At 40.9% G+C, this 17756-nt stretch overlaps 1 protein-coding gene across 2 annotated transcripts in view; it reads left to right on the plus strand.

The window, feature by feature from the left end:
• FAM120A (family with sequence similarity 120 member A) overlaps nucleotides 1-17756 on the plus strand; it is a 48533-nt gene that overhangs the window by 12004 nt on the left and 18773 nt on the right. For both annotated transcript variants that reach the window (XM_054640384.2, XM_054640385.2), the window contains exons 4-10: nucleotides 7107-7235; nucleotides 7702-7798; nucleotides 8865-8965; nucleotides 9274-9557; nucleotides 10210-10297; nucleotides 13550-13774; nucleotides 16095-16269. In XM_054640384.2, the coding sequence (XP_054496359.1) occupies nucleotides 7107-7235; nucleotides 7702-7798; nucleotides 8865-8965; nucleotides 9274-9557; nucleotides 10210-10297; nucleotides 13550-13774; nucleotides 16095-16269 (1099 nt within the window). The remainder of the gene's footprint in view (nucleotides 1-7106; nucleotides 7236-7701; nucleotides 7799-8864; nucleotides 8966-9273; nucleotides 9558-10209; nucleotides 10298-13549; nucleotides 13775-16094; nucleotides 16270-17756) is intronic.

Consider the following 17756-nt stretch of genomic DNA (forward strand, 5'->3'; position numbering starts at 1 on the left):
TACAGCATGTGTGTTCTGCTGCTTCATCACACTTGCCTCGTAGAGGGCTATAAAAGGGAAACTGGACACATCAGAGAATGGGATCATAGTGACCTTTCTCTCTGCCATGACATATATATATATATATATTTGCCTTTCTCCTAAGGTGTACCATGTAGCAAATAATCTGCTTTTTGTAAATTCTGTCAGACTGCTTAGTTATCTCTACAGCAAAAATAGATGGGTTTTTCCCCTTCTGTTCTGGAAGTTTATTAAGCCTTGAAAACTTGTTTTGCCAACGGTAGAATTTGAAACAAAATTCCAGATTTTCAGCAGAATTTTCAAGGCTTGCACATGCATTGCTTAGTGAACAGCTGTGACATTTGATGTTACACTCATCCTCTATTTTGCTGCCGCTCTGGTGTTTAGAAAGGTAAGTGTCAGCACATTCTAGTGGCAAAACAAAGCCTGCATGCATGTTTGCTCCTTCCTCTTAAAGTTTGAGGTGAAAAAATGAGTGAGTGTGCCTGTATTTTCATTTTTTATTAAAGAGGTTAAAATGTAGCAGCTTTTGCCAAGTGTTGGTAAACTTTGTGGTGATTCTTTCCAGTGGTCTAGCCTGAGTAGACTTATTTGTCAGTCAGGTCAGATTATGACTTCAGACACCTAGACCTTCTGGAAAGCCCTCAGAATTTATACTGAATTACTCAAGGGAAAGTTAGATATGTCATCTTTGCATCTAGATGTACCTGTTCAGTGGAAATGCCAACTGGACTTTGTGGCTGGCATCCCAAGGAAGTGAAATATGTACTCTCAGAGCATCCTGGCCTGCCATAGGCAGTCCTCCCTGCTGGATTTTATCTATTGGCCAATGTGACCAGATATGAAAGCAGTTCCTGTTTGGCTGTTAAGGGTTCCGTGAAAACTGCTGCACTGTGAGCAATGCAAAGTCCCAGATGAGTGCCCTGCCTGAGGAAAGACTATCACAACACAGGATTTGTTGAATTTCATGGCAGCTTGCTGGCCATTCGTTCAGTGCACAGCCCCAAACTGAGCACAGCACCTCTGTCTCCTGCCTCGCAGGGCTGTTAGGTAGAAGAACATATCTGCAGCAAACTAGTCTTCTTTAGTTACTGGTAATGGAACAACTGCCTGTTTGTTTCAGCTTTAATTTTACAGTGCTCATGGTTTGAAATGATGACTTGTTTCTGGAGCTCTTAATTGAGTTGAATTTCCTTGACATGCTAGTATATCAGTGATGTCACCACACCTCTCTGTAGGGATATCTTCAGTGGAGCTGTGCGCAAAGCAATATTACTTGTAAATTTTATGAATGCTTAAAAAAACCTAAAAAACATTTCTATTAACCACAAGGCTGATAGCAAGGAGTAGTTTCAGAACACGCCCAAAAAGCACAAGTCTTCATGAAACCTCAAAATGAGGGGGAAGTTGTTGCGTTACCCCAGGATGTCCTTCTTGGGCTGTGCTTACAAACTTTGTTTTGTTGTGTCTATTTAGAGTCACAGCTGAGTGTTCTTCATGCTCAGGAACCAAGGGCTTCAGTCCCACACCTCATTCAGCTCAGCATTTGGAAAGCTTTTTCTCATTGTGTAAAGATTTTAATCTTTTGTCTTTAGAGCAGTATGGTCTTGAGCATCAAAGCTGACAGATTCTGTTCCAGTGGCTGGATTTGTTGCTTTTCAGGGAGAACTGTGACAGTTAATAAAATACAGTTTATTTCCTGCATTCTCTTTCAATATTTTATTATGCTGTAGCAAAAGAGGTACTTTTCCTGCAAGAGAAGCTTTGCCAGTTCACCAGTGAAAAAGGATAACTTAAAAAAGAAACTACCAGCTTTGCTGGTAGAAATTGCTGGGTCTCCCCTGGAGTCACCTTGGGGAGGGGAAAAAAATAAACCAAAGGAACCCCTACCTCTGTGTTTATTGGAGGGGTGTTCATCCAGGAACAGCTGAGTAGAAATGGGAAGATGGGAGGAAAATTAAAAGCCTGACGGAAGAATCCGTACCTTAACATCTGGAAGGAAATAAACCCAAGAGTCAGGACAAGGTCTCTATGTGCTGGATGAAAAGACTTTCATCAGACACCAACAATTTCTGTCAGCTTAACAGAACTGGGAAGATTCCATGACCAAATATAAAAAAAAGAGATAGGAATTGCTGTTGCTGCAACAGGGAGAAGGAATCAAAAGCTGGCTCTGTGACCTGGTCTGAGTCAGGATCTCATTTGCCCAAATGTCCCTGTGGAAAAATCCCATCAGAGTGCAGACCTGCACTTGAGTCCTGTCACCTACCTGAGGTCAGAGTTCACTAAAATGACCACCCTAATCAGGGGTTTGAAACAAGAAGAGTTGATAGATTTTCTGAGGAATCATCTTATTGTTAGACCTTGTTTGTAAACCAGCATTATCTTACCCTGCTTTTTATTTGTGTGCTTTGAGATTTATCTTTAAGACAAAGACAATTTGGTTCTTATTCTGGAAAAACTGGTTACAGTGTGGAGCTTCAAGATCAATGTGTAATACTGTCAGAATGAATTTGGGAGGGCAGTTTCTTACCTTTGGAAGGAATTGGTGCCTATTTGGGAGCACAGACCATGGAAGAAGTGCTGACTCTTCATTCACAAGGTAACCTTAGAAACAAAGCTTAATGCAGTCTCCCTTTTAAATAAGAAGAGTATGCAGGGAAACTCCATTTCCTTCATTGTTCCATTTCAGTGGAGAGGCAAAGATGCTTCTAGAAAGCAATCCAGATTATGCAGGTTAGGCTTCTTCTCTGAATCTCTCTCGCAAATTCCCGTCTTGCTGTTTGTTGACTTCCGAGGGTGTTTGCCAGAGGGAGACCAATATTTGAAGTAGGTGCTTAGGTAATTTGCTGCTTCTCCGATGACAAAGGTGACACTATTAGGATATACTTCAAGTAAGTGCCTTGTTGTTCGTGGGGTTTTTGATGCTAAGGGTCATCATAATGCAGGTCAGAAAGGATCTCAGGAAGTCATCTAGTACAGCCTCCTGTGAAAAGCGTGGTAAGAGCAGATTGCTCAGGGCACTGCCTAGACTAATCTTGAAAATCTGCAAGGTTGGAGACTGCACAGCCTGTCTGGGCAACCTGCCCTGTGGTTTCATGGCCCCAACAGTGAAGATGCTTTGCCTTGTATGCTGAGCCCTTCTTGTGTCAGGGTATGTCTGGTGTCTTTTGCTCTTGCACAGCATACTGCTGTGAAGAGCTTGGCTCCCTGTGCTCAGTTACCTTTCTGTGGGTAGTGGAAGGCTGTATTTACAAAGCTTTGTTTTTGCCACACTGGATAAGCCCCATTCCCTCAGCCTTCTCCAGAGCAATTGCTCCTCTCTGACAGTCTGGGTGGCCTGCAACCAGCTCAACTGTTCTGACACAGGGCTGGAGCCCCAGACAGAGTGCAGTGCTCTGGAGTGCATGTGCTGTGCACTGAGGAGTGGGATCCCTGGCTCTGCTGGCTGTGCTCCTGCTGCACAGCCCCGGGTGCCCCTGGCTCCTCTTCAGTCTGCTGCGTCTTCCAGCTGCAGGTCCCTTTTGGCACACCTGCAGCCTGTGGAGTAGCCAGGGGTTATTCCTGCCCAGGTGCAAGGCTTCACTTCTATAGCTATAGAATTTCTCTAGGTTCCTGTTGGCTCATCCCTACAGCTTGTCAGGGAGTTCTGGATGGCAGCCCAGCCCTCAGGTTCGGAGTGTGCTGGGCTGTCCACGGGTCTCATGAAGTCTGTCTGTGTCACATCTTTGGCTTGTGGTTCTGCTCTCTCCTTTGCGTTCTGACATAATTCATGTTCCTCTTCATATCTTCAGCCTTTTCACTCACCAGTGGAAAAAAGATGTTCCCTGTGTGTTCCCTCACAGCAACCGAATGTTCAAGGTCTCTTTTTTAATATTTTGAAAATGAAACTGAACCAATTATCTGTTTCCAGCAGGCACAGTAGTAAATGGGGTGTTGATTAGTCTCTGCAGGCTTTGCTTCCTGAAGACAGTGGGCCGCTGAGGTGTTCCCAGCGCTGGGGAGCTTTTCCCAAGTGTAGCTTAGGTACTTCTACACTATCCTGATCATCCCGTGGAGTTGTGCTTATGTGAGTCTGTTCTCTTCCAAAAAAGCATTTTTGCAAGTTTATTTTGTCAAACACAAGACATTTTTATCTTGCTGTTTCTATGTTTGTAATGCTACTCATTTTGACAAATACCCCTATAGAATTCATTGCCTTTCTCCGCTTAGTCTTTTCAGAGTGCACAAATAAGTGACCTGTGATTTTTGTCAGTGCTCTGTCACAAACTGAAGGAGTCCTTTTACAACTAGCAAAGAAACTGGCCTCCTCTCAGGTGTAAGCTCTCCAACCTGATTGCCTGCAAGTATGGCACCGATCCCCATGTTTGCCTTCCAAAATTGATTTTCTGTGTTGTTGCTTGTCTGAAATGTTTCTCTAGAGGATAAGGGACAAAAGTAACTCCTAATAAGAAATTGGTAAAACATGCTGCTGCTTTTGCTCTAAAATGCTTTGTGTGACGCTGAAAGTAAGTTTGAACCACCAACACATGCTCTGTAACTTCTGCTGCAAGTCTGAATTTCTCCTAGCCCTAACATGCAGTAAGACTTAGCTTGTATTTTAATGCACACAGGATTAGAAACATTCGTTATGTTTCAGTAGAAGATCTACATTTTAGATTTCTGGAAAGTTCTGAAATTAATAGAATGATATTTTATTCTTTAATATCAGGAAAGTACTTTTTATTTCACAATTTTCATTTCAGAATTTTGTATAGCATTGGTCATGATATTCTTAGTTTTGAGGATGATCTCACATCTGCACTAGGTGTCTTTGCAATAGAAGAAAGTCCAAATATGTGAGATGTCTCTAGGTCTATAAAACATACTTCCAGAACATCTCACTTCAGGATTTAAGAGTATGCTCTAGTGAGATCTTGAGGCTGTTTACAGGCAGCTCAGTGGGAGCAGTATGCCAAGTGAGCCCTTGTTAGGCCTCACTTGGGCTTCAAACTTCCAGCCTTTAGCTGGCTGTTAGTGCCAAAGTGATGTGATGTCTTCTTGTGATGCCAGCTTTATATGGTTTATTCAAGATTGCCATCATGGAGAACACATAAATTAACGGGAGATTGCTTACTTCTGTCATCCGCTGTATTTCCAAGCAGAGATTGCAGGAACACTCAGGGAGCAGCGCAGGCTTTCTGCAAGGGCTCTGCAGAGAGCACATCCAGCATGACACAGCCATTGAATGATTCAGCTGTTTCAGAGATGGGTAATTGTTACACATAGGAGGAAAATGGGAGGTGTTCAGCAGCTGACTTGGATTACCAGGGAGAAGAAAATCTATTCCTCCTTCTGGCAAATGTGGGCAAAAGTTCATCACCAATATTTGTGACTCTAAACTTACATGTGAGTGTGATCTATATTTAGTATTGTTGTCTATATTCACTAGTGTAAACTTAGATTTTAGTATCTGAGATAGAAATAATTACCCTGCCACTGACTACACCAAACAAAACTGTTCTTAACTGTCCACTTTTCACAAGGGCATGGACTGATAGAACATGGGGGAATGGTCTTAATCTGAAGGGGAGAGCAGGTTTAGGTTTGTTATTAGAAAGAAATTCTTCCCTGTGAGGGTGGGCAGGCCCTGGCACTGGGTGCCCAGAGCAGCTGTGGCTGTCCCTGGATCTCTGGAAGTGTCCAAGACCAGGTTGGATGGGTCTTGGAGCAGCCTGGGATAGTGGAAGGTGTCCATGCCAATGGTAGGGGTGAAACTGGATGGACCAGGGTCCCTTAACCATTCTGTTTCTTGGTTTAATTTAGGCTTCTAAAATATAGAGCTCATTTCTGGTAGAGAATGGCCAGATATAGAATGTGTATCCTGACATTTGTAAAGAGTAGACATTAGGAGAAGGAAATAATTAAAAATGGGTATCTGGCAAGAATTCCATGGTCTAAATATGAAGAGAGCAGTGTAAGAAATCACATCATAAGTAGATCAGATAAGGGAAGGGAAGAAAATAATCATATATGTTAGACCCCATATAAAATGAAAAGGAGTTGTGATATGGGTTTTAAATTTGCAAAGATAAAACTAACGAAGTATTAGTCAGAATTTTGCATAAATGTTTCTGACAAGTCTGAATTGCACTGTTTTCTAGTAAAGTGTGATCTCTCTGTGTACAATGCAGTAAAGACTCATAAAGATTTTTTAATTTTTTTTTTAATCTTAAAAATAGAACTGTTAAATGGTAATAGTCACCTCTTGGGTTCTGAATCACTGAATTTTGCAAACAGATTGAGAGATGTTAAAAGCAAAAACTTAGCGGCTCCTATAGGCCCAAGAAGAGTGCTTCAGAATTGTGCAGAGCTTCCAGCCAGAATTTTTAGAAATTGCTCAGACTTCCTCTAGAATGTAGGACATGTGTTTGGAGACCTCTTTCCTGTCTGTGTGAGCCTGTGCAGCACTTGGGGTGGGAGCAGAAGCTGCTGATAGTTGAGGAGTTCTTCAGATCCAGCTGGCAGCTCTGCTCCCTGCCTGGAATTCTGCAGAGGTCCAGGATGGTTCCTTGGCCTGAAGCTTCTGTTCCCCACAGAGGATTACACAGGGCACATAGGAGCAGCCATTCCCATAATCATAAGCCAAGACATAATTTATTTTCAGGAGTAACCAATTGAATGCTGAGGTGGAAGTCCAGGGTTTCCAATGGGTCTTTTTCATCAATTCTACTATCACTTTACACTCAGAAAATAAACTGTGTTAAAATATTTCCTGGCATATGTATGTGAATGTATGGTGAAGATTATAGTGTATGATGAATTAGATTAAACATTTTGTACTGGAGGAAATGTGCAACTAGAAAGCAGTAAACGAATCAGCATTGTTGACATTTGTTGTTGGAGCTGATACTTAACCAGCAGGTTTACGTAGAGGTGAGTTGTAATTGTGTGAGTCCCTGTTTAAGGTGAAATTTTAAAAACAAAGTGGAAGGCCCAGAAGGAGCTAGTACATGTGGGCACAGGGAATTTGTTGCAGGTGCTGTCAGTAGAGGGGGTTCAGCTGTGTGCCCTGTTCCCTGCTCACGTGCCATGTTTGCTCACAGGTACGTGCTCACCAGTTAGTTTTACCGCCGTGTGACGTAGTGATCAAAGCTGTAGCCGACTACGTCCGCAACATTCAGGACACCACTGATTTGGATGCCATAGCAAAAGATGTTTTTCAGCATTCGCAGGTAAAGTATAAAGCCAAATGTTGTCTTGTTTTCTTTTTTTAATCAATTTTGCTGTACATTTGTGTTGAAGAATTGCACTTGATAAAATAGTGATTTGATCAGTTGATAATAGGAATCTCTTGATATTTGCAGTGGCTCAGCTGTCCTAATTTCACGTTCCGTGCTTTCTGAGGGTGAAAATACTGCATTTACCCTCAGTGCTTTAAATTCTTGGTAACCAGAGGGGGTTTTAGCCTAGCTGTGTGCACTGCCTTTGAGAATCAGCTGTACATGAAGACTAAATGTTTAAACTTTACCCTTACATGGGTTGATACAACATTTCTTGTACTGGAGCAGTGCTGCAGCCCTGGAGGGTCCATAGGCATTAATTCTGAGATATGGTACATTATCTACTGTAAAGCCCTGTGCTGACCTGCAGGTGACAAACCTGAATGTGCTTGTGACAGATTTTTTTTTTTTTTTTTAGTCTAGAACAGATGACAAAGTTACTCGGTTTAAGAGAGCAGTTGCTTATTACTCGGCAACTAATAAACCTATGCCATTTCATCCACCACATTACCTAGGTAAGTAATGACAGCAACCATGCCTTTTGTTTTAACTAAAACCTGGGGTAACCCTAAATCAGAAATGGTATCGGTGGCAGCATCTTACAAAAATGTTTATATCTTCTGACAATTCCCATTGACCTGCGAAGATGAGGTTTCAGAAGAAGGTTTTCATAGAATATATTGTGTTCTTGTTCCAAAAGAGAACAACCTGGATTACTTTTCTTCTTGGGTATTGCAGCATCCATTCTGGCATTGGGACTCTTGAGAGAATGGTGCTGTGAACAGCTGAAGTCTGGTGTCCACTCCCATTCATGAGTTGCCATTTCTAGTTATTAAAATATATTTACTATTTCTCACTGGCCTTGCTGACATGTTTTAGAAATTCCTTTATAGTTTTTTATTTTTTGGTGTAATAACAAACCTGCTCAAATTGCAGCTACACATTGTTGCAGTTTCAGATTATTCTCAAGGCTTAAAAATTAAAATGTGTGATCACAGGATTTCCTACTCATGCCCTAGTCTTAACACTAAAATGTCATTTTAGCTGAAATTTTCTAAAGATCTTCAGTTACCATACTAGTACAGTGACACAGATTTTTCCTGCTCTTCTGGAAGGTGTTGGGGTATCTTCATTTACTTCCAAAGACATGTATCAAAGGGTTAAGAGGCTACTCTAGGTCAGATATTCAAATGACAAAATGCCAGCATTCTATATCTGTGTGATGTTGGCAGTGTCTCCATTATGACATGTCTTGGGGTTTATTTTCTTGTAAGCTACCTTTGATTCCCAGACAAAATAGGAATGTGCAGCAATGAGATACAAAGATCTGAAAGAAGGTGAGACACATAAAATACACTTCACAAGCTACAAAGTATTTCTGTTGAAAGGTAAAAATGAATAAAACTGACTTTAAGGCATAGGAGAAAACAGTAATGCTAACAGAACAAGAATAAATAAACCATAGAAGCAGAGGGACAAACAAGGTAACATTTGTGTCAAATACTGAGTGTTTTCATGAGTGCTTGGGTTTTTTTCATTTTTTTTTTTCCTTCTCTTTTTCCCTCCTCCCGTGCAATACAGCAGCCAGACCGAATCAGTTTGGTATGCCTGGGATAGTGCCACCATATGTTCCTTCTCAGATGCTTAACATTCCACAGACCTCACTACAAGCAAAACCTGTGGTAAGTACAGCTTCTGCCCTGCTCCTTGGGGAGAGGGCAGCTGTGGGGAGAGGTCTGCTGTGCTCAGCAAACTGGAGTCCAGGTGGGAAAAGTGTAGCCAGCTTTTTCAGTATGGGCAGTCACTGACTGAATTTTAAATGTGAAACTAAAGTGATGCTACAGCCTCTGGTGGAACCGTTTTTGTGGATGCTCAAGATGGCTGAGTTTCAATGCGTACATTTGGAAAAGGCCACTTGATTAAAGAATGTATTTTGTTTTAAAAGCAAAGCCTTAGCTGCCTTCACTCAAGAGAGATTCCTTTATTTTAGGCCCAGCAGATGTCCAGTCAGGGTGGGGCCCAAGGCCAGGGTCCATACCCATACAGCCTCTCTGAGCCAGCCATCACCTTGGAAACAGGTGGAAAAAGTCTGTCTGAGCAGAACAATTACAGTAACATTCCTCACGAAGGAAAACACACACCATTGTATGAACGGTCTTCTCCAATAAATCCAGCCCAGAGTGGGAGCCCTAATCATGTGGATTCAACCTATTTTCCTGCCTCTTCTACATCTTCGTCCTCTGACAATGATGAAGGCAATGGAGGTGCAGTGAAGTAAGTTTCTCATGAGGATATTTGCTTACTTAGCTTCTGTTAAAATGAATTTACTTTCAAAATAGTTTACCTGTATCCTGAAAGTAAGAATCATAGAATTAATCATTGAATACCCTGAGCTGAAAGGAACCCACAAGCGTCACTGCAGAAATCTGCAAATCAGTGATATGATAGACCTTAAAAAGATAGTTTTGGGTCACTGTGACTGCGGACAGGTGCATTGTTCAATCTCATCGCTTTGTTCCTTAAGCAGGAATCCAAACCCAAAAAGTGTTGGGTGTTTTTCCTCTTCTGCCCTTAGGTTTTATTGAGAGAGTAAGGTTTTGGTAAATGTCATAAACCCTTCCAGTCCTTTACTTTACTTTGTATAAAAAATATTCCTGCTTCACAGTAGAATTCATTAAAATTTCAGAAGCTGTAATCTACAGAACTTCACTGAACTTGTACTGTTTACACATCTTAAATTTGAGCATAATGTAATGTGAATGTCAGAATTTTTTCCAAGACTCCTGCAAATGGACATTTATAATAGAAAGCATCCCTTAAAATCAGAATATCTTGCCCAAAATTCCAGTCACAGACACCAAGGATTTATTTCACTGTCTCTCAAACTGCATTTTAGCATGATGTTTTTCTTTCTGTTGTCCTTCAGCCATGTCAGTGGGAACAAAATAGGCTGGGAAAAGCCAGGAACCCAGTCAGAAGGTCAAACACGTGGAGAGCTGGGAGACCAAACAAAGGTATTTCCTTAAATTCACATTTTATTACTTTGTGTTAAAACTTTCCGGCAGACTTGGAGGAGAATTTTCAATATTGATAGTATTTAGTGCAAACCTGTACGCTTTGTTAGTTACAAAACAACAACTTTGGAATAAAGGAGGAAGTTTTCCAAGGACATTGTAGCATATACATAAATACAAACATGAAATACGATGGTTCAGAAAATACTAGATACAAACCAGGAACAAATCAATAACTTTGTTTGGCCCTTAGCCAACAATCTCACCCTCAGATGTTGCTTTCTGGGCTTCCAGTAGTGCATGTTGGAATTTTAGGAGGGAGTGTGACAGTCTGAGTGTCCATGGAGTCAGAGTCCATATCCTGTAACCCACAGTGGAGTAAGCACAGCTCTGACACCATCAGTGTCAGCCACAGGCACTGCAGGTGCATTAGGACTCAGCTGAGGAGTTAGAAGTCCTTTATAACTGCATGGTAGGAATTTCACATAATACTTGTAAAGTAGCTCCATGGGGCCAGTTAGTGTTGCTGTTTAACTCAGTATGGGCTAGATAGCCCTTGATAAAGATTTATCATTATTAAATTTGAGATTTCAAACCATGTTCAAATCAAGAACATGATGATCTCTATTCCAAGTTTGATCTGTGTTTGGAAAGAACATTCAGAGCATTTGCACTTAATATCTGTGTCTTAATGGTAGAGCTGTACACCAAATGTTAACTCTGTCAAAAAACCCTGATCTTGAGTTAGTTACACTGTGAGCAAGCAGAACATTTTCCCTGTACTTTTGGCATGGGAATTCCAGTAAACTTGGGCTTTTGTGCTTAAAATATCAAGTGGATGATTTCATCCATCAGGAGTTATTATTTCTGCAGACCGTGCCTGTAACTGTGTCTGCCTGGGATTAGTCACTGTATGCAAATGCTAATTTGACCTATTACATTCCTTTCTTCTCTGCTGGGCTGGGCCCTGTGTGCAGCCCTGTGGGTCTCCCAGCCCCAAGCATCCTTTCACAGAGACAGTCCCTACACTGAGCCAGAGATGAACGAGCACTCACTAAGCTTTCCAGGAGATGTATGAACAGGCTGACTTAAATGTATACAGTTTAATGTAATAATGCTCCTGAGCTTTACTTGCCTGTTTGTTTTTGATTATCAAACCACTTTGTCAGCCCTCAGTAGCTGGAGAAGGCAGAAGTATCTTTTGAGCACAAAAGGAAGGATTGTGAGTACATTTTGTAAATGAACTAATTTTCCTGGAGAGGTGAAACATTAATGATTGAGAAAAGAGGTAGTACTTCCTTAAGAAGTTGCCCAGAGAAGCTGCCCCATCCCTGGAAGTGTCCAAGGCCAGGTTGGACAGGGCCCAGAGCAACCTGAGATAGTGGAAGGTGTTCCTGGCCATGGCAGGGGTGGAACAAGATGGTCTCAAAGGTCCCTTCCAGTTTGTGATTCTATGAAGATTTCAAGTGAGTGAGCTATGTGATTTTCTGAAGTGCTGAAAATCCAGCATGAGTCAGGCAGGTAGCAGCAATGTTGACACTCCTTTCACTTGACTTAAATGTCAAAATTAAATGTCAAAAAACAGTTATCTCACAGTGTGAATTCTACATGACAAAGATAAGCTCCTCTCATTTGGCTGGATGCATATTTCTAAAGACAAGAATCACCCTTTAACTGTGGTGTTTCCTCAGCTTAGGTGTTGGAATATTGCTGGAGCAGATGCAGAAAGAGCCTGGGTACTGTAGTCAGGGAAAGCATTGGTGTCATGTGAGGGTTTTGTTTTCTTCCCTGTGTGCCCCCAGCAATTGATAGTTCTGTAAACTTCCCGTGGTTCAGTATTGCTGACTTAGACTTGTTGGGGTAGTAGAAGACAGGGAAAAATTCTTTAACTTGACATAGATATATTTGATACTATAACACAGATTTTAAAAAGCTGTGATATAAAAGCATTTGTTATTAAGCATATTGTTTTGGAAATGTTCTGGTTTACAGGTTTTAACCAATTCATCTATATATTTTCATTTTTATAACTCAAATGAAGCCTATATTACCAACTAAAATACAATCTTTCAGTAACACCCTCTTTGATTGTGTGATTAAAACATCATCTGAAAAGAAGGTTGCCCTTTGATATTTTGCTGTTTTGCTAGAGCCTGTTTTTACTACCTACACTTTTCTGTAGAAGACTTTTGGAGGTTGTGTGGGTTTTTCATTGTTTGATTTAGGTTTGAATTTTTCGTGGGTCTGAGTAGAACCACCTGAGTTTGTTTGGGCCTATTTTTTATGTTACATGTTCTGTGGGATTTCATGCTTTGGCCATTTCCATTTCAGCCTTGCTTTTCAAGTCTTAGGAAGCATGTGAACTTCTTTACTGATATCATGAAAATACTCATACATGATGTATCATCAAGTGATGAAATTTTGCTCTCAAAAGTTTTTACTGTCACGATGATAATTGATAGGCATGAAGCTGACATGAACTCTTAAGCTATAACCAGCTTTTGGTTTTGAAGACCAGGATTTTCAGGAATGAACTGCAAATTTTTTTGTTGTATCTGTGAGAAATCAACATAAAGATTGGAAGGTTTGCAGTATATTTTTATGCATCGTATTTTTCCCATAAGTTTATGAACTGCATTTCCAGAACTGGAATAGAATGCCACTTTAGTTTTCCAGTCAGAAAACTTCAGCATTTTCTCTTACAGTCTTCTCAGACAAAGAGCTTTTATGTTAAAAAAAAAACCCAAACAGCCAAAAAAACCAACAGCATTTACCAGGTTTTGAGTTTGGACACTATGTATTTTACATATTATTTAATTGAACCATGTAATTTCTCCTGTTTTGAGTGGAATTGCAAGCTAAGAAGGGCTATGTTTATGGAAGTCTAGATAAATTACAGGCTATGTGACTCTCAGTTAACACATGGAGTTGGGAGTCCATTAGTCCACTTCTGCATTAGGCAGTTAAAATTTTTAGAAAACAGTAATTTTTGCTGCTGTTAATAAGTTAAAAGCTTTATCCTAATGTTTATTTTCTTAGTAATTTGGTTCTACTAGCAAACAATGGCTGACGGTTTCCTGAAAACCTTGCAGCCAGCTTTGGATAATATATTCTGCACACTGTGACAGTGTGATGTGAAGATGTACTATTTTCATTAGGGGTGAGGGAGGAAGTTTGCTGTTTCTCTTGGTTGATCTCCTGTTATGTTTCTGGACACATCCAAAGGACTTTATTTTGTATGTTCTGTTACAGGCAGAAGGTTCCTCTAGTGCTTCTTCAGGAAGTCAGGCAGCTGATGTCAAAGGGAATCAAACCAGTAATCCACAAATCCCATGCCTGTTGTCTATGCCCACCAGAAACCACATGGATATTACCACCCCTCCATTACCTCCGGTAGCACCTGAAGTATTACGAGTGGCAGAGCACAGGCACAAGAAGGGGTTAATGTATCCCTACATCTTTCATGTCCTAACCAAGGTATGACATTTTAAAATGAGGTACTGTGAGAAAATGATTCTGTGAAGATAATTGCCCTGGCATTTCTGGCTAGAATGTCAGATTTTTACATCCTTTTTAATGCTCTAACTTCTGGTCACTTTTTAGTTGTTTGAACCTGTTACCCCCGTTTTCTAAGCACTGATATGGTATATTGTTCCAGTAAATATGAGATGGCTATAATTAGAAGTGTTTATTTACAAAATTAATTCTTTTTTCCCAACTGTTTGCAGTTATTTGTATGTATCTCTATGCACGGGTGTATATGTCTGTGTGCGTGTGTTTATGCAGAGTCCATTTCCATCTAAAAATTCCTGCATATGTGCTTTGGTGTCTGTGCCAAGTCTTCTCTATTTTCAGCGTTCAAAAGTACTGAGGTTGTTTTCCCTCCCAGTCTGATCCCTTCCATTACTGCTAGCTGGTCCCTAGAGAAACACAATAGCTCTAAGAAATCCCTTTTGTATCAGCAGCTAGCAAAATGGCACTGTCCCCATGCCTGTTAACTTTTATTCACCTTAAAAATCCTCTTCAGGACAATAAGGACCACAGACAGATCTGAAATCCATCAAACTAAAAGTTACTGCATCAGGGTTGAGGTTTGGATTTCCTATTTCCCATTTCTTTGTTTATACCATAGCTCGTGTTGCTGTCGTGTTCTTACACTTTTTTGTCAAAGACAAGTGAAGAAGAATCAAAAAGTCTGTGATGACCATTGATACCAGTTCTGTTTCACACTTTGCATAGCCAAATATTCTTAGCATGTTTAAATGCTACTTGATGTTTAATCACAGAATCATTTAGGTTAGAAAAGATCTTCAGGATCATTGAGTAAGATTATCTTGATCTTCAAGATAAACTGTTAACCCAGCACTGCTAAGGCCACCACTGAACCATGCCCCCACGTGCTGCATCTCCATGGCTTTTAAATCCCTACATGGATGGGGACTCCACCGCTGCCACTTGAAGCTACTTCCTTTGTCCTGGAAGCAGAGCCTGACCACCGCTGGCTCCACTCTCCTGTCAGGGAGTTGTGCAGAGCAAGAAGGTCCCTCCTGAGGCTGAGCCCGTTCCCCAGCTCCATTTCCTTCTCTGGACACATTCCAGCCCCTCAAGCTCTTTCTTGTTGTGAGGGGCTCAAAACTGACCCCAGCATGTCCAGCACAGGGGATGGGCATTGCCCTGGCCCTGCTGCCACACCAGTGCTGAGCAGCCCAAGGTGCCCTGGTCCTTCTTACCCGCCTGGGCTCCTGTTCAGCCACTGCCACCAGCACCCCCAGGGCCTTTCCTGCTGGCTCTTTCCAGGCCCTCTGGCTCAGCCTGGAGCCGCAGGAAGTCTCTGTGACTCTAGTGCAGAACTCTTGAACCTTGTGGTGGAGTTATGGGGATTCTTTAGAAATGGACACATGTTCCAGGTTATGTTGCTGTTATTGGGAGAGACCTTTGACACATAACTTTACATCTAAGATAATGTTGTCCAGTTAAACCTGACAGTATCCTAATGTAACCACTTCAAGGTGTCACCTTCAGAATTCATTACTAGGATAGTTTAAATAGGGTTTTTTTTTTAAGAGAAAGTAGCACAATGGAGTGTTTTCTTGTCAGTGTTAAAAATAAAGGTTGATTTTTGGGGACAGTGCAGTCAGTTGTTTTCCAAGAATATCTTAACCTGTTTGGATGTGCAGTTATAGAAAACAGTGTTGCTGTTTTGAGAGAAAATGTTGGAAGGTTCTTTCATGCTTTTTTTCTTAAAAGGTATAAAATGTTAAATTTTTACATACATGTAGAAACCTAGCCTTATTGTAGTAATTCAAATCTAGCCTTATTGTAGCAATTCCCAGGTAGGTGGTTTTTGTCCACGTGTGCTCATGCATTGTTTTTTACAGTGAGTCCCCAGTAGTGTTTCAAATCCTGCAGCAAAAAGTCAGACTGGTGTTTTTAGACAGCATGAATATTTTTTAAGATAACTGCCTGAAATCTAGATCAGCTTCAAATGTGCTTTGGCTGTCTAAAAGCACTTTGCTCTATTTCCGTGTGTGCTGTTTTTCCAAGTGCCTGTATTAAAAGAGCAATATTTAGTTAATCCTCACATGTCTAAGACAAATATGTGTGTGATGGAGAAGGGAAAGAGGAAAGCAACAGAATCTGGAGGAAATGAAGCAGGCTGGGCTAATCCTTCCCTGAGATCCACATTTGTCTTGACTAGCTTGATGTGTATTAGGGTTGGATTGGGTTGCTGTGCATACCTGAATGCTTCTTGTTCACTGTAACATGTCATATTTCTCTGCTTTCTTTCATGCCAAAGGGTGAAATCAAAATCGCCGTTTCTATAGAAGATGAAGCCAACAAAGACTTGCCTCCTGCTGCTCTTCTGTATAGGCCAGTGCGTCAGTATGTTTACGGAGTCCTGTTTAGTTTGGCAGAAAGCAGAAAGAAAACTGAAAGGCTTGCTTTTAGAAAGAACAGACTTCCACCAGAATGTACGTACTGCAGAACCCATGCTTTATTCCTCTTCCCTTTGCTGTAGTTTCAGAACCACTTGTACCATGATGTGAAGGGAAATTGTTGCTAAGATCCTGTCAAGATAGCTGAAGCCAGAGGAATTTCATGCCTGTTGGACGCTGTGGATAAGAGAAAAAGATGTTGCTAATTTGAAATTTTATTTCCTATCATAGTTTAAGAGCTATAATTGTTGCTATTTCTAAGCAAGCTCTGAAGCTTGGTTTTGAACCTCTGCTTAAGCTGCTGCCAGACCTGCAGTGAGTGATGTCAGCTTGTGATGTCATTTCTCTGTATGGCAGAACTGGATTTTAGCAAACTTCTATTCTCTGCACACATACAAATCTGCCTGCTTTTTTCAAAAATCAGAGGTGCATGGGTTAACTTGCCCTGGCTTCCCGAATGTGTCCCTGAAGGTACCTCAGGGAAATTTGCAAGTATCACGTGTCCTTCAGGTATTGGCATATAAAAACCTAGTTTAATAAAACGCCACAGAAATCAGGGTGTAATGTAACCAAAGGTAGCCCTGGGTGGGGACAGACTAGACTTTTGCAAACAGCCTTGTCAAAAGATCCTTTGATTTGTTCAGAGATACGGATGTTAATCTTCTCATTAATCTGAAAGTTGTCTTTTTAAGTCTTCAGTTTCCAGGAATTACTGTCATTTCAGTCCTCGTTCTAGAGTGTTTTTGTTATAATGAATGCATACAAGGAAATGACTGAACTTTGCAGTAGCAGCTTATAAAGGTTACAGGAATGCTGAAGCATTCAGTGCAAGGCAGCAGCAGCACAAGTATTTAAATGTGGGAGTCTCCTGTCACTATGGTAAATTAAAGAATGAGATATTCAGAATGTATGAAATCATCATTCACAGGCTTCATGTGTAAAAGGATAAAAATAACTATCAGTTGTAAACTTTATGTTCATTCCCTTCCCTCTGCTCTTTCCATTTGTGATTGTGAATGTTTTTGTACGTTTGTAGTGAAGATGGTAATCTCCCACTGATGTTTGAAAAGCTGTTTATCTTTGCCAGTTAACTTTGTGGGAATCAGTATTTGCTATTACAATATTTAGTATTACTGCTTGAATAATACCTCAGCACACCTACTCACAAACTTCTTACTTCTTAAGACTCACACAACATGGTGATATTTTTGGTTGCGAGGTCATTTCAGGATTAAAACAGTGAATAGAATGATTAAAACTCTATTCCAGCCCACTAGATTTTATTTGCAGTCATCATGTATCCTCATGAGAGTTCTGTCCTGAAAAGCGTACTACAGCTGTCTTTTGGTGAAGTGGCCGAGTGCTGGAGGTGTGCTGGAGGTCTGCTTTGGGTTAATCTCATAAACCTAGAATGTTCTCTGTAGGCTACTGGGGAAGCCTGTATAATCTCTATTTTCTCTCCATTTATCCTGTTTTCCAGAGTTTACCTCTGGAGGGTAAGCACACTGCTGCTGACTTAGTTT

Source organism: Agelaius phoeniceus, chromosome 11, assembly GCF_051311805.1.
Source record: "Agelaius phoeniceus isolate bAgePho1 chromosome 11, bAgePho1.hap1, whole genome shotgun sequence".
NCBI lineage: Eukaryota > Metazoa > Chordata > Aves > Passeriformes > Icteridae > Agelaius > Agelaius phoeniceus.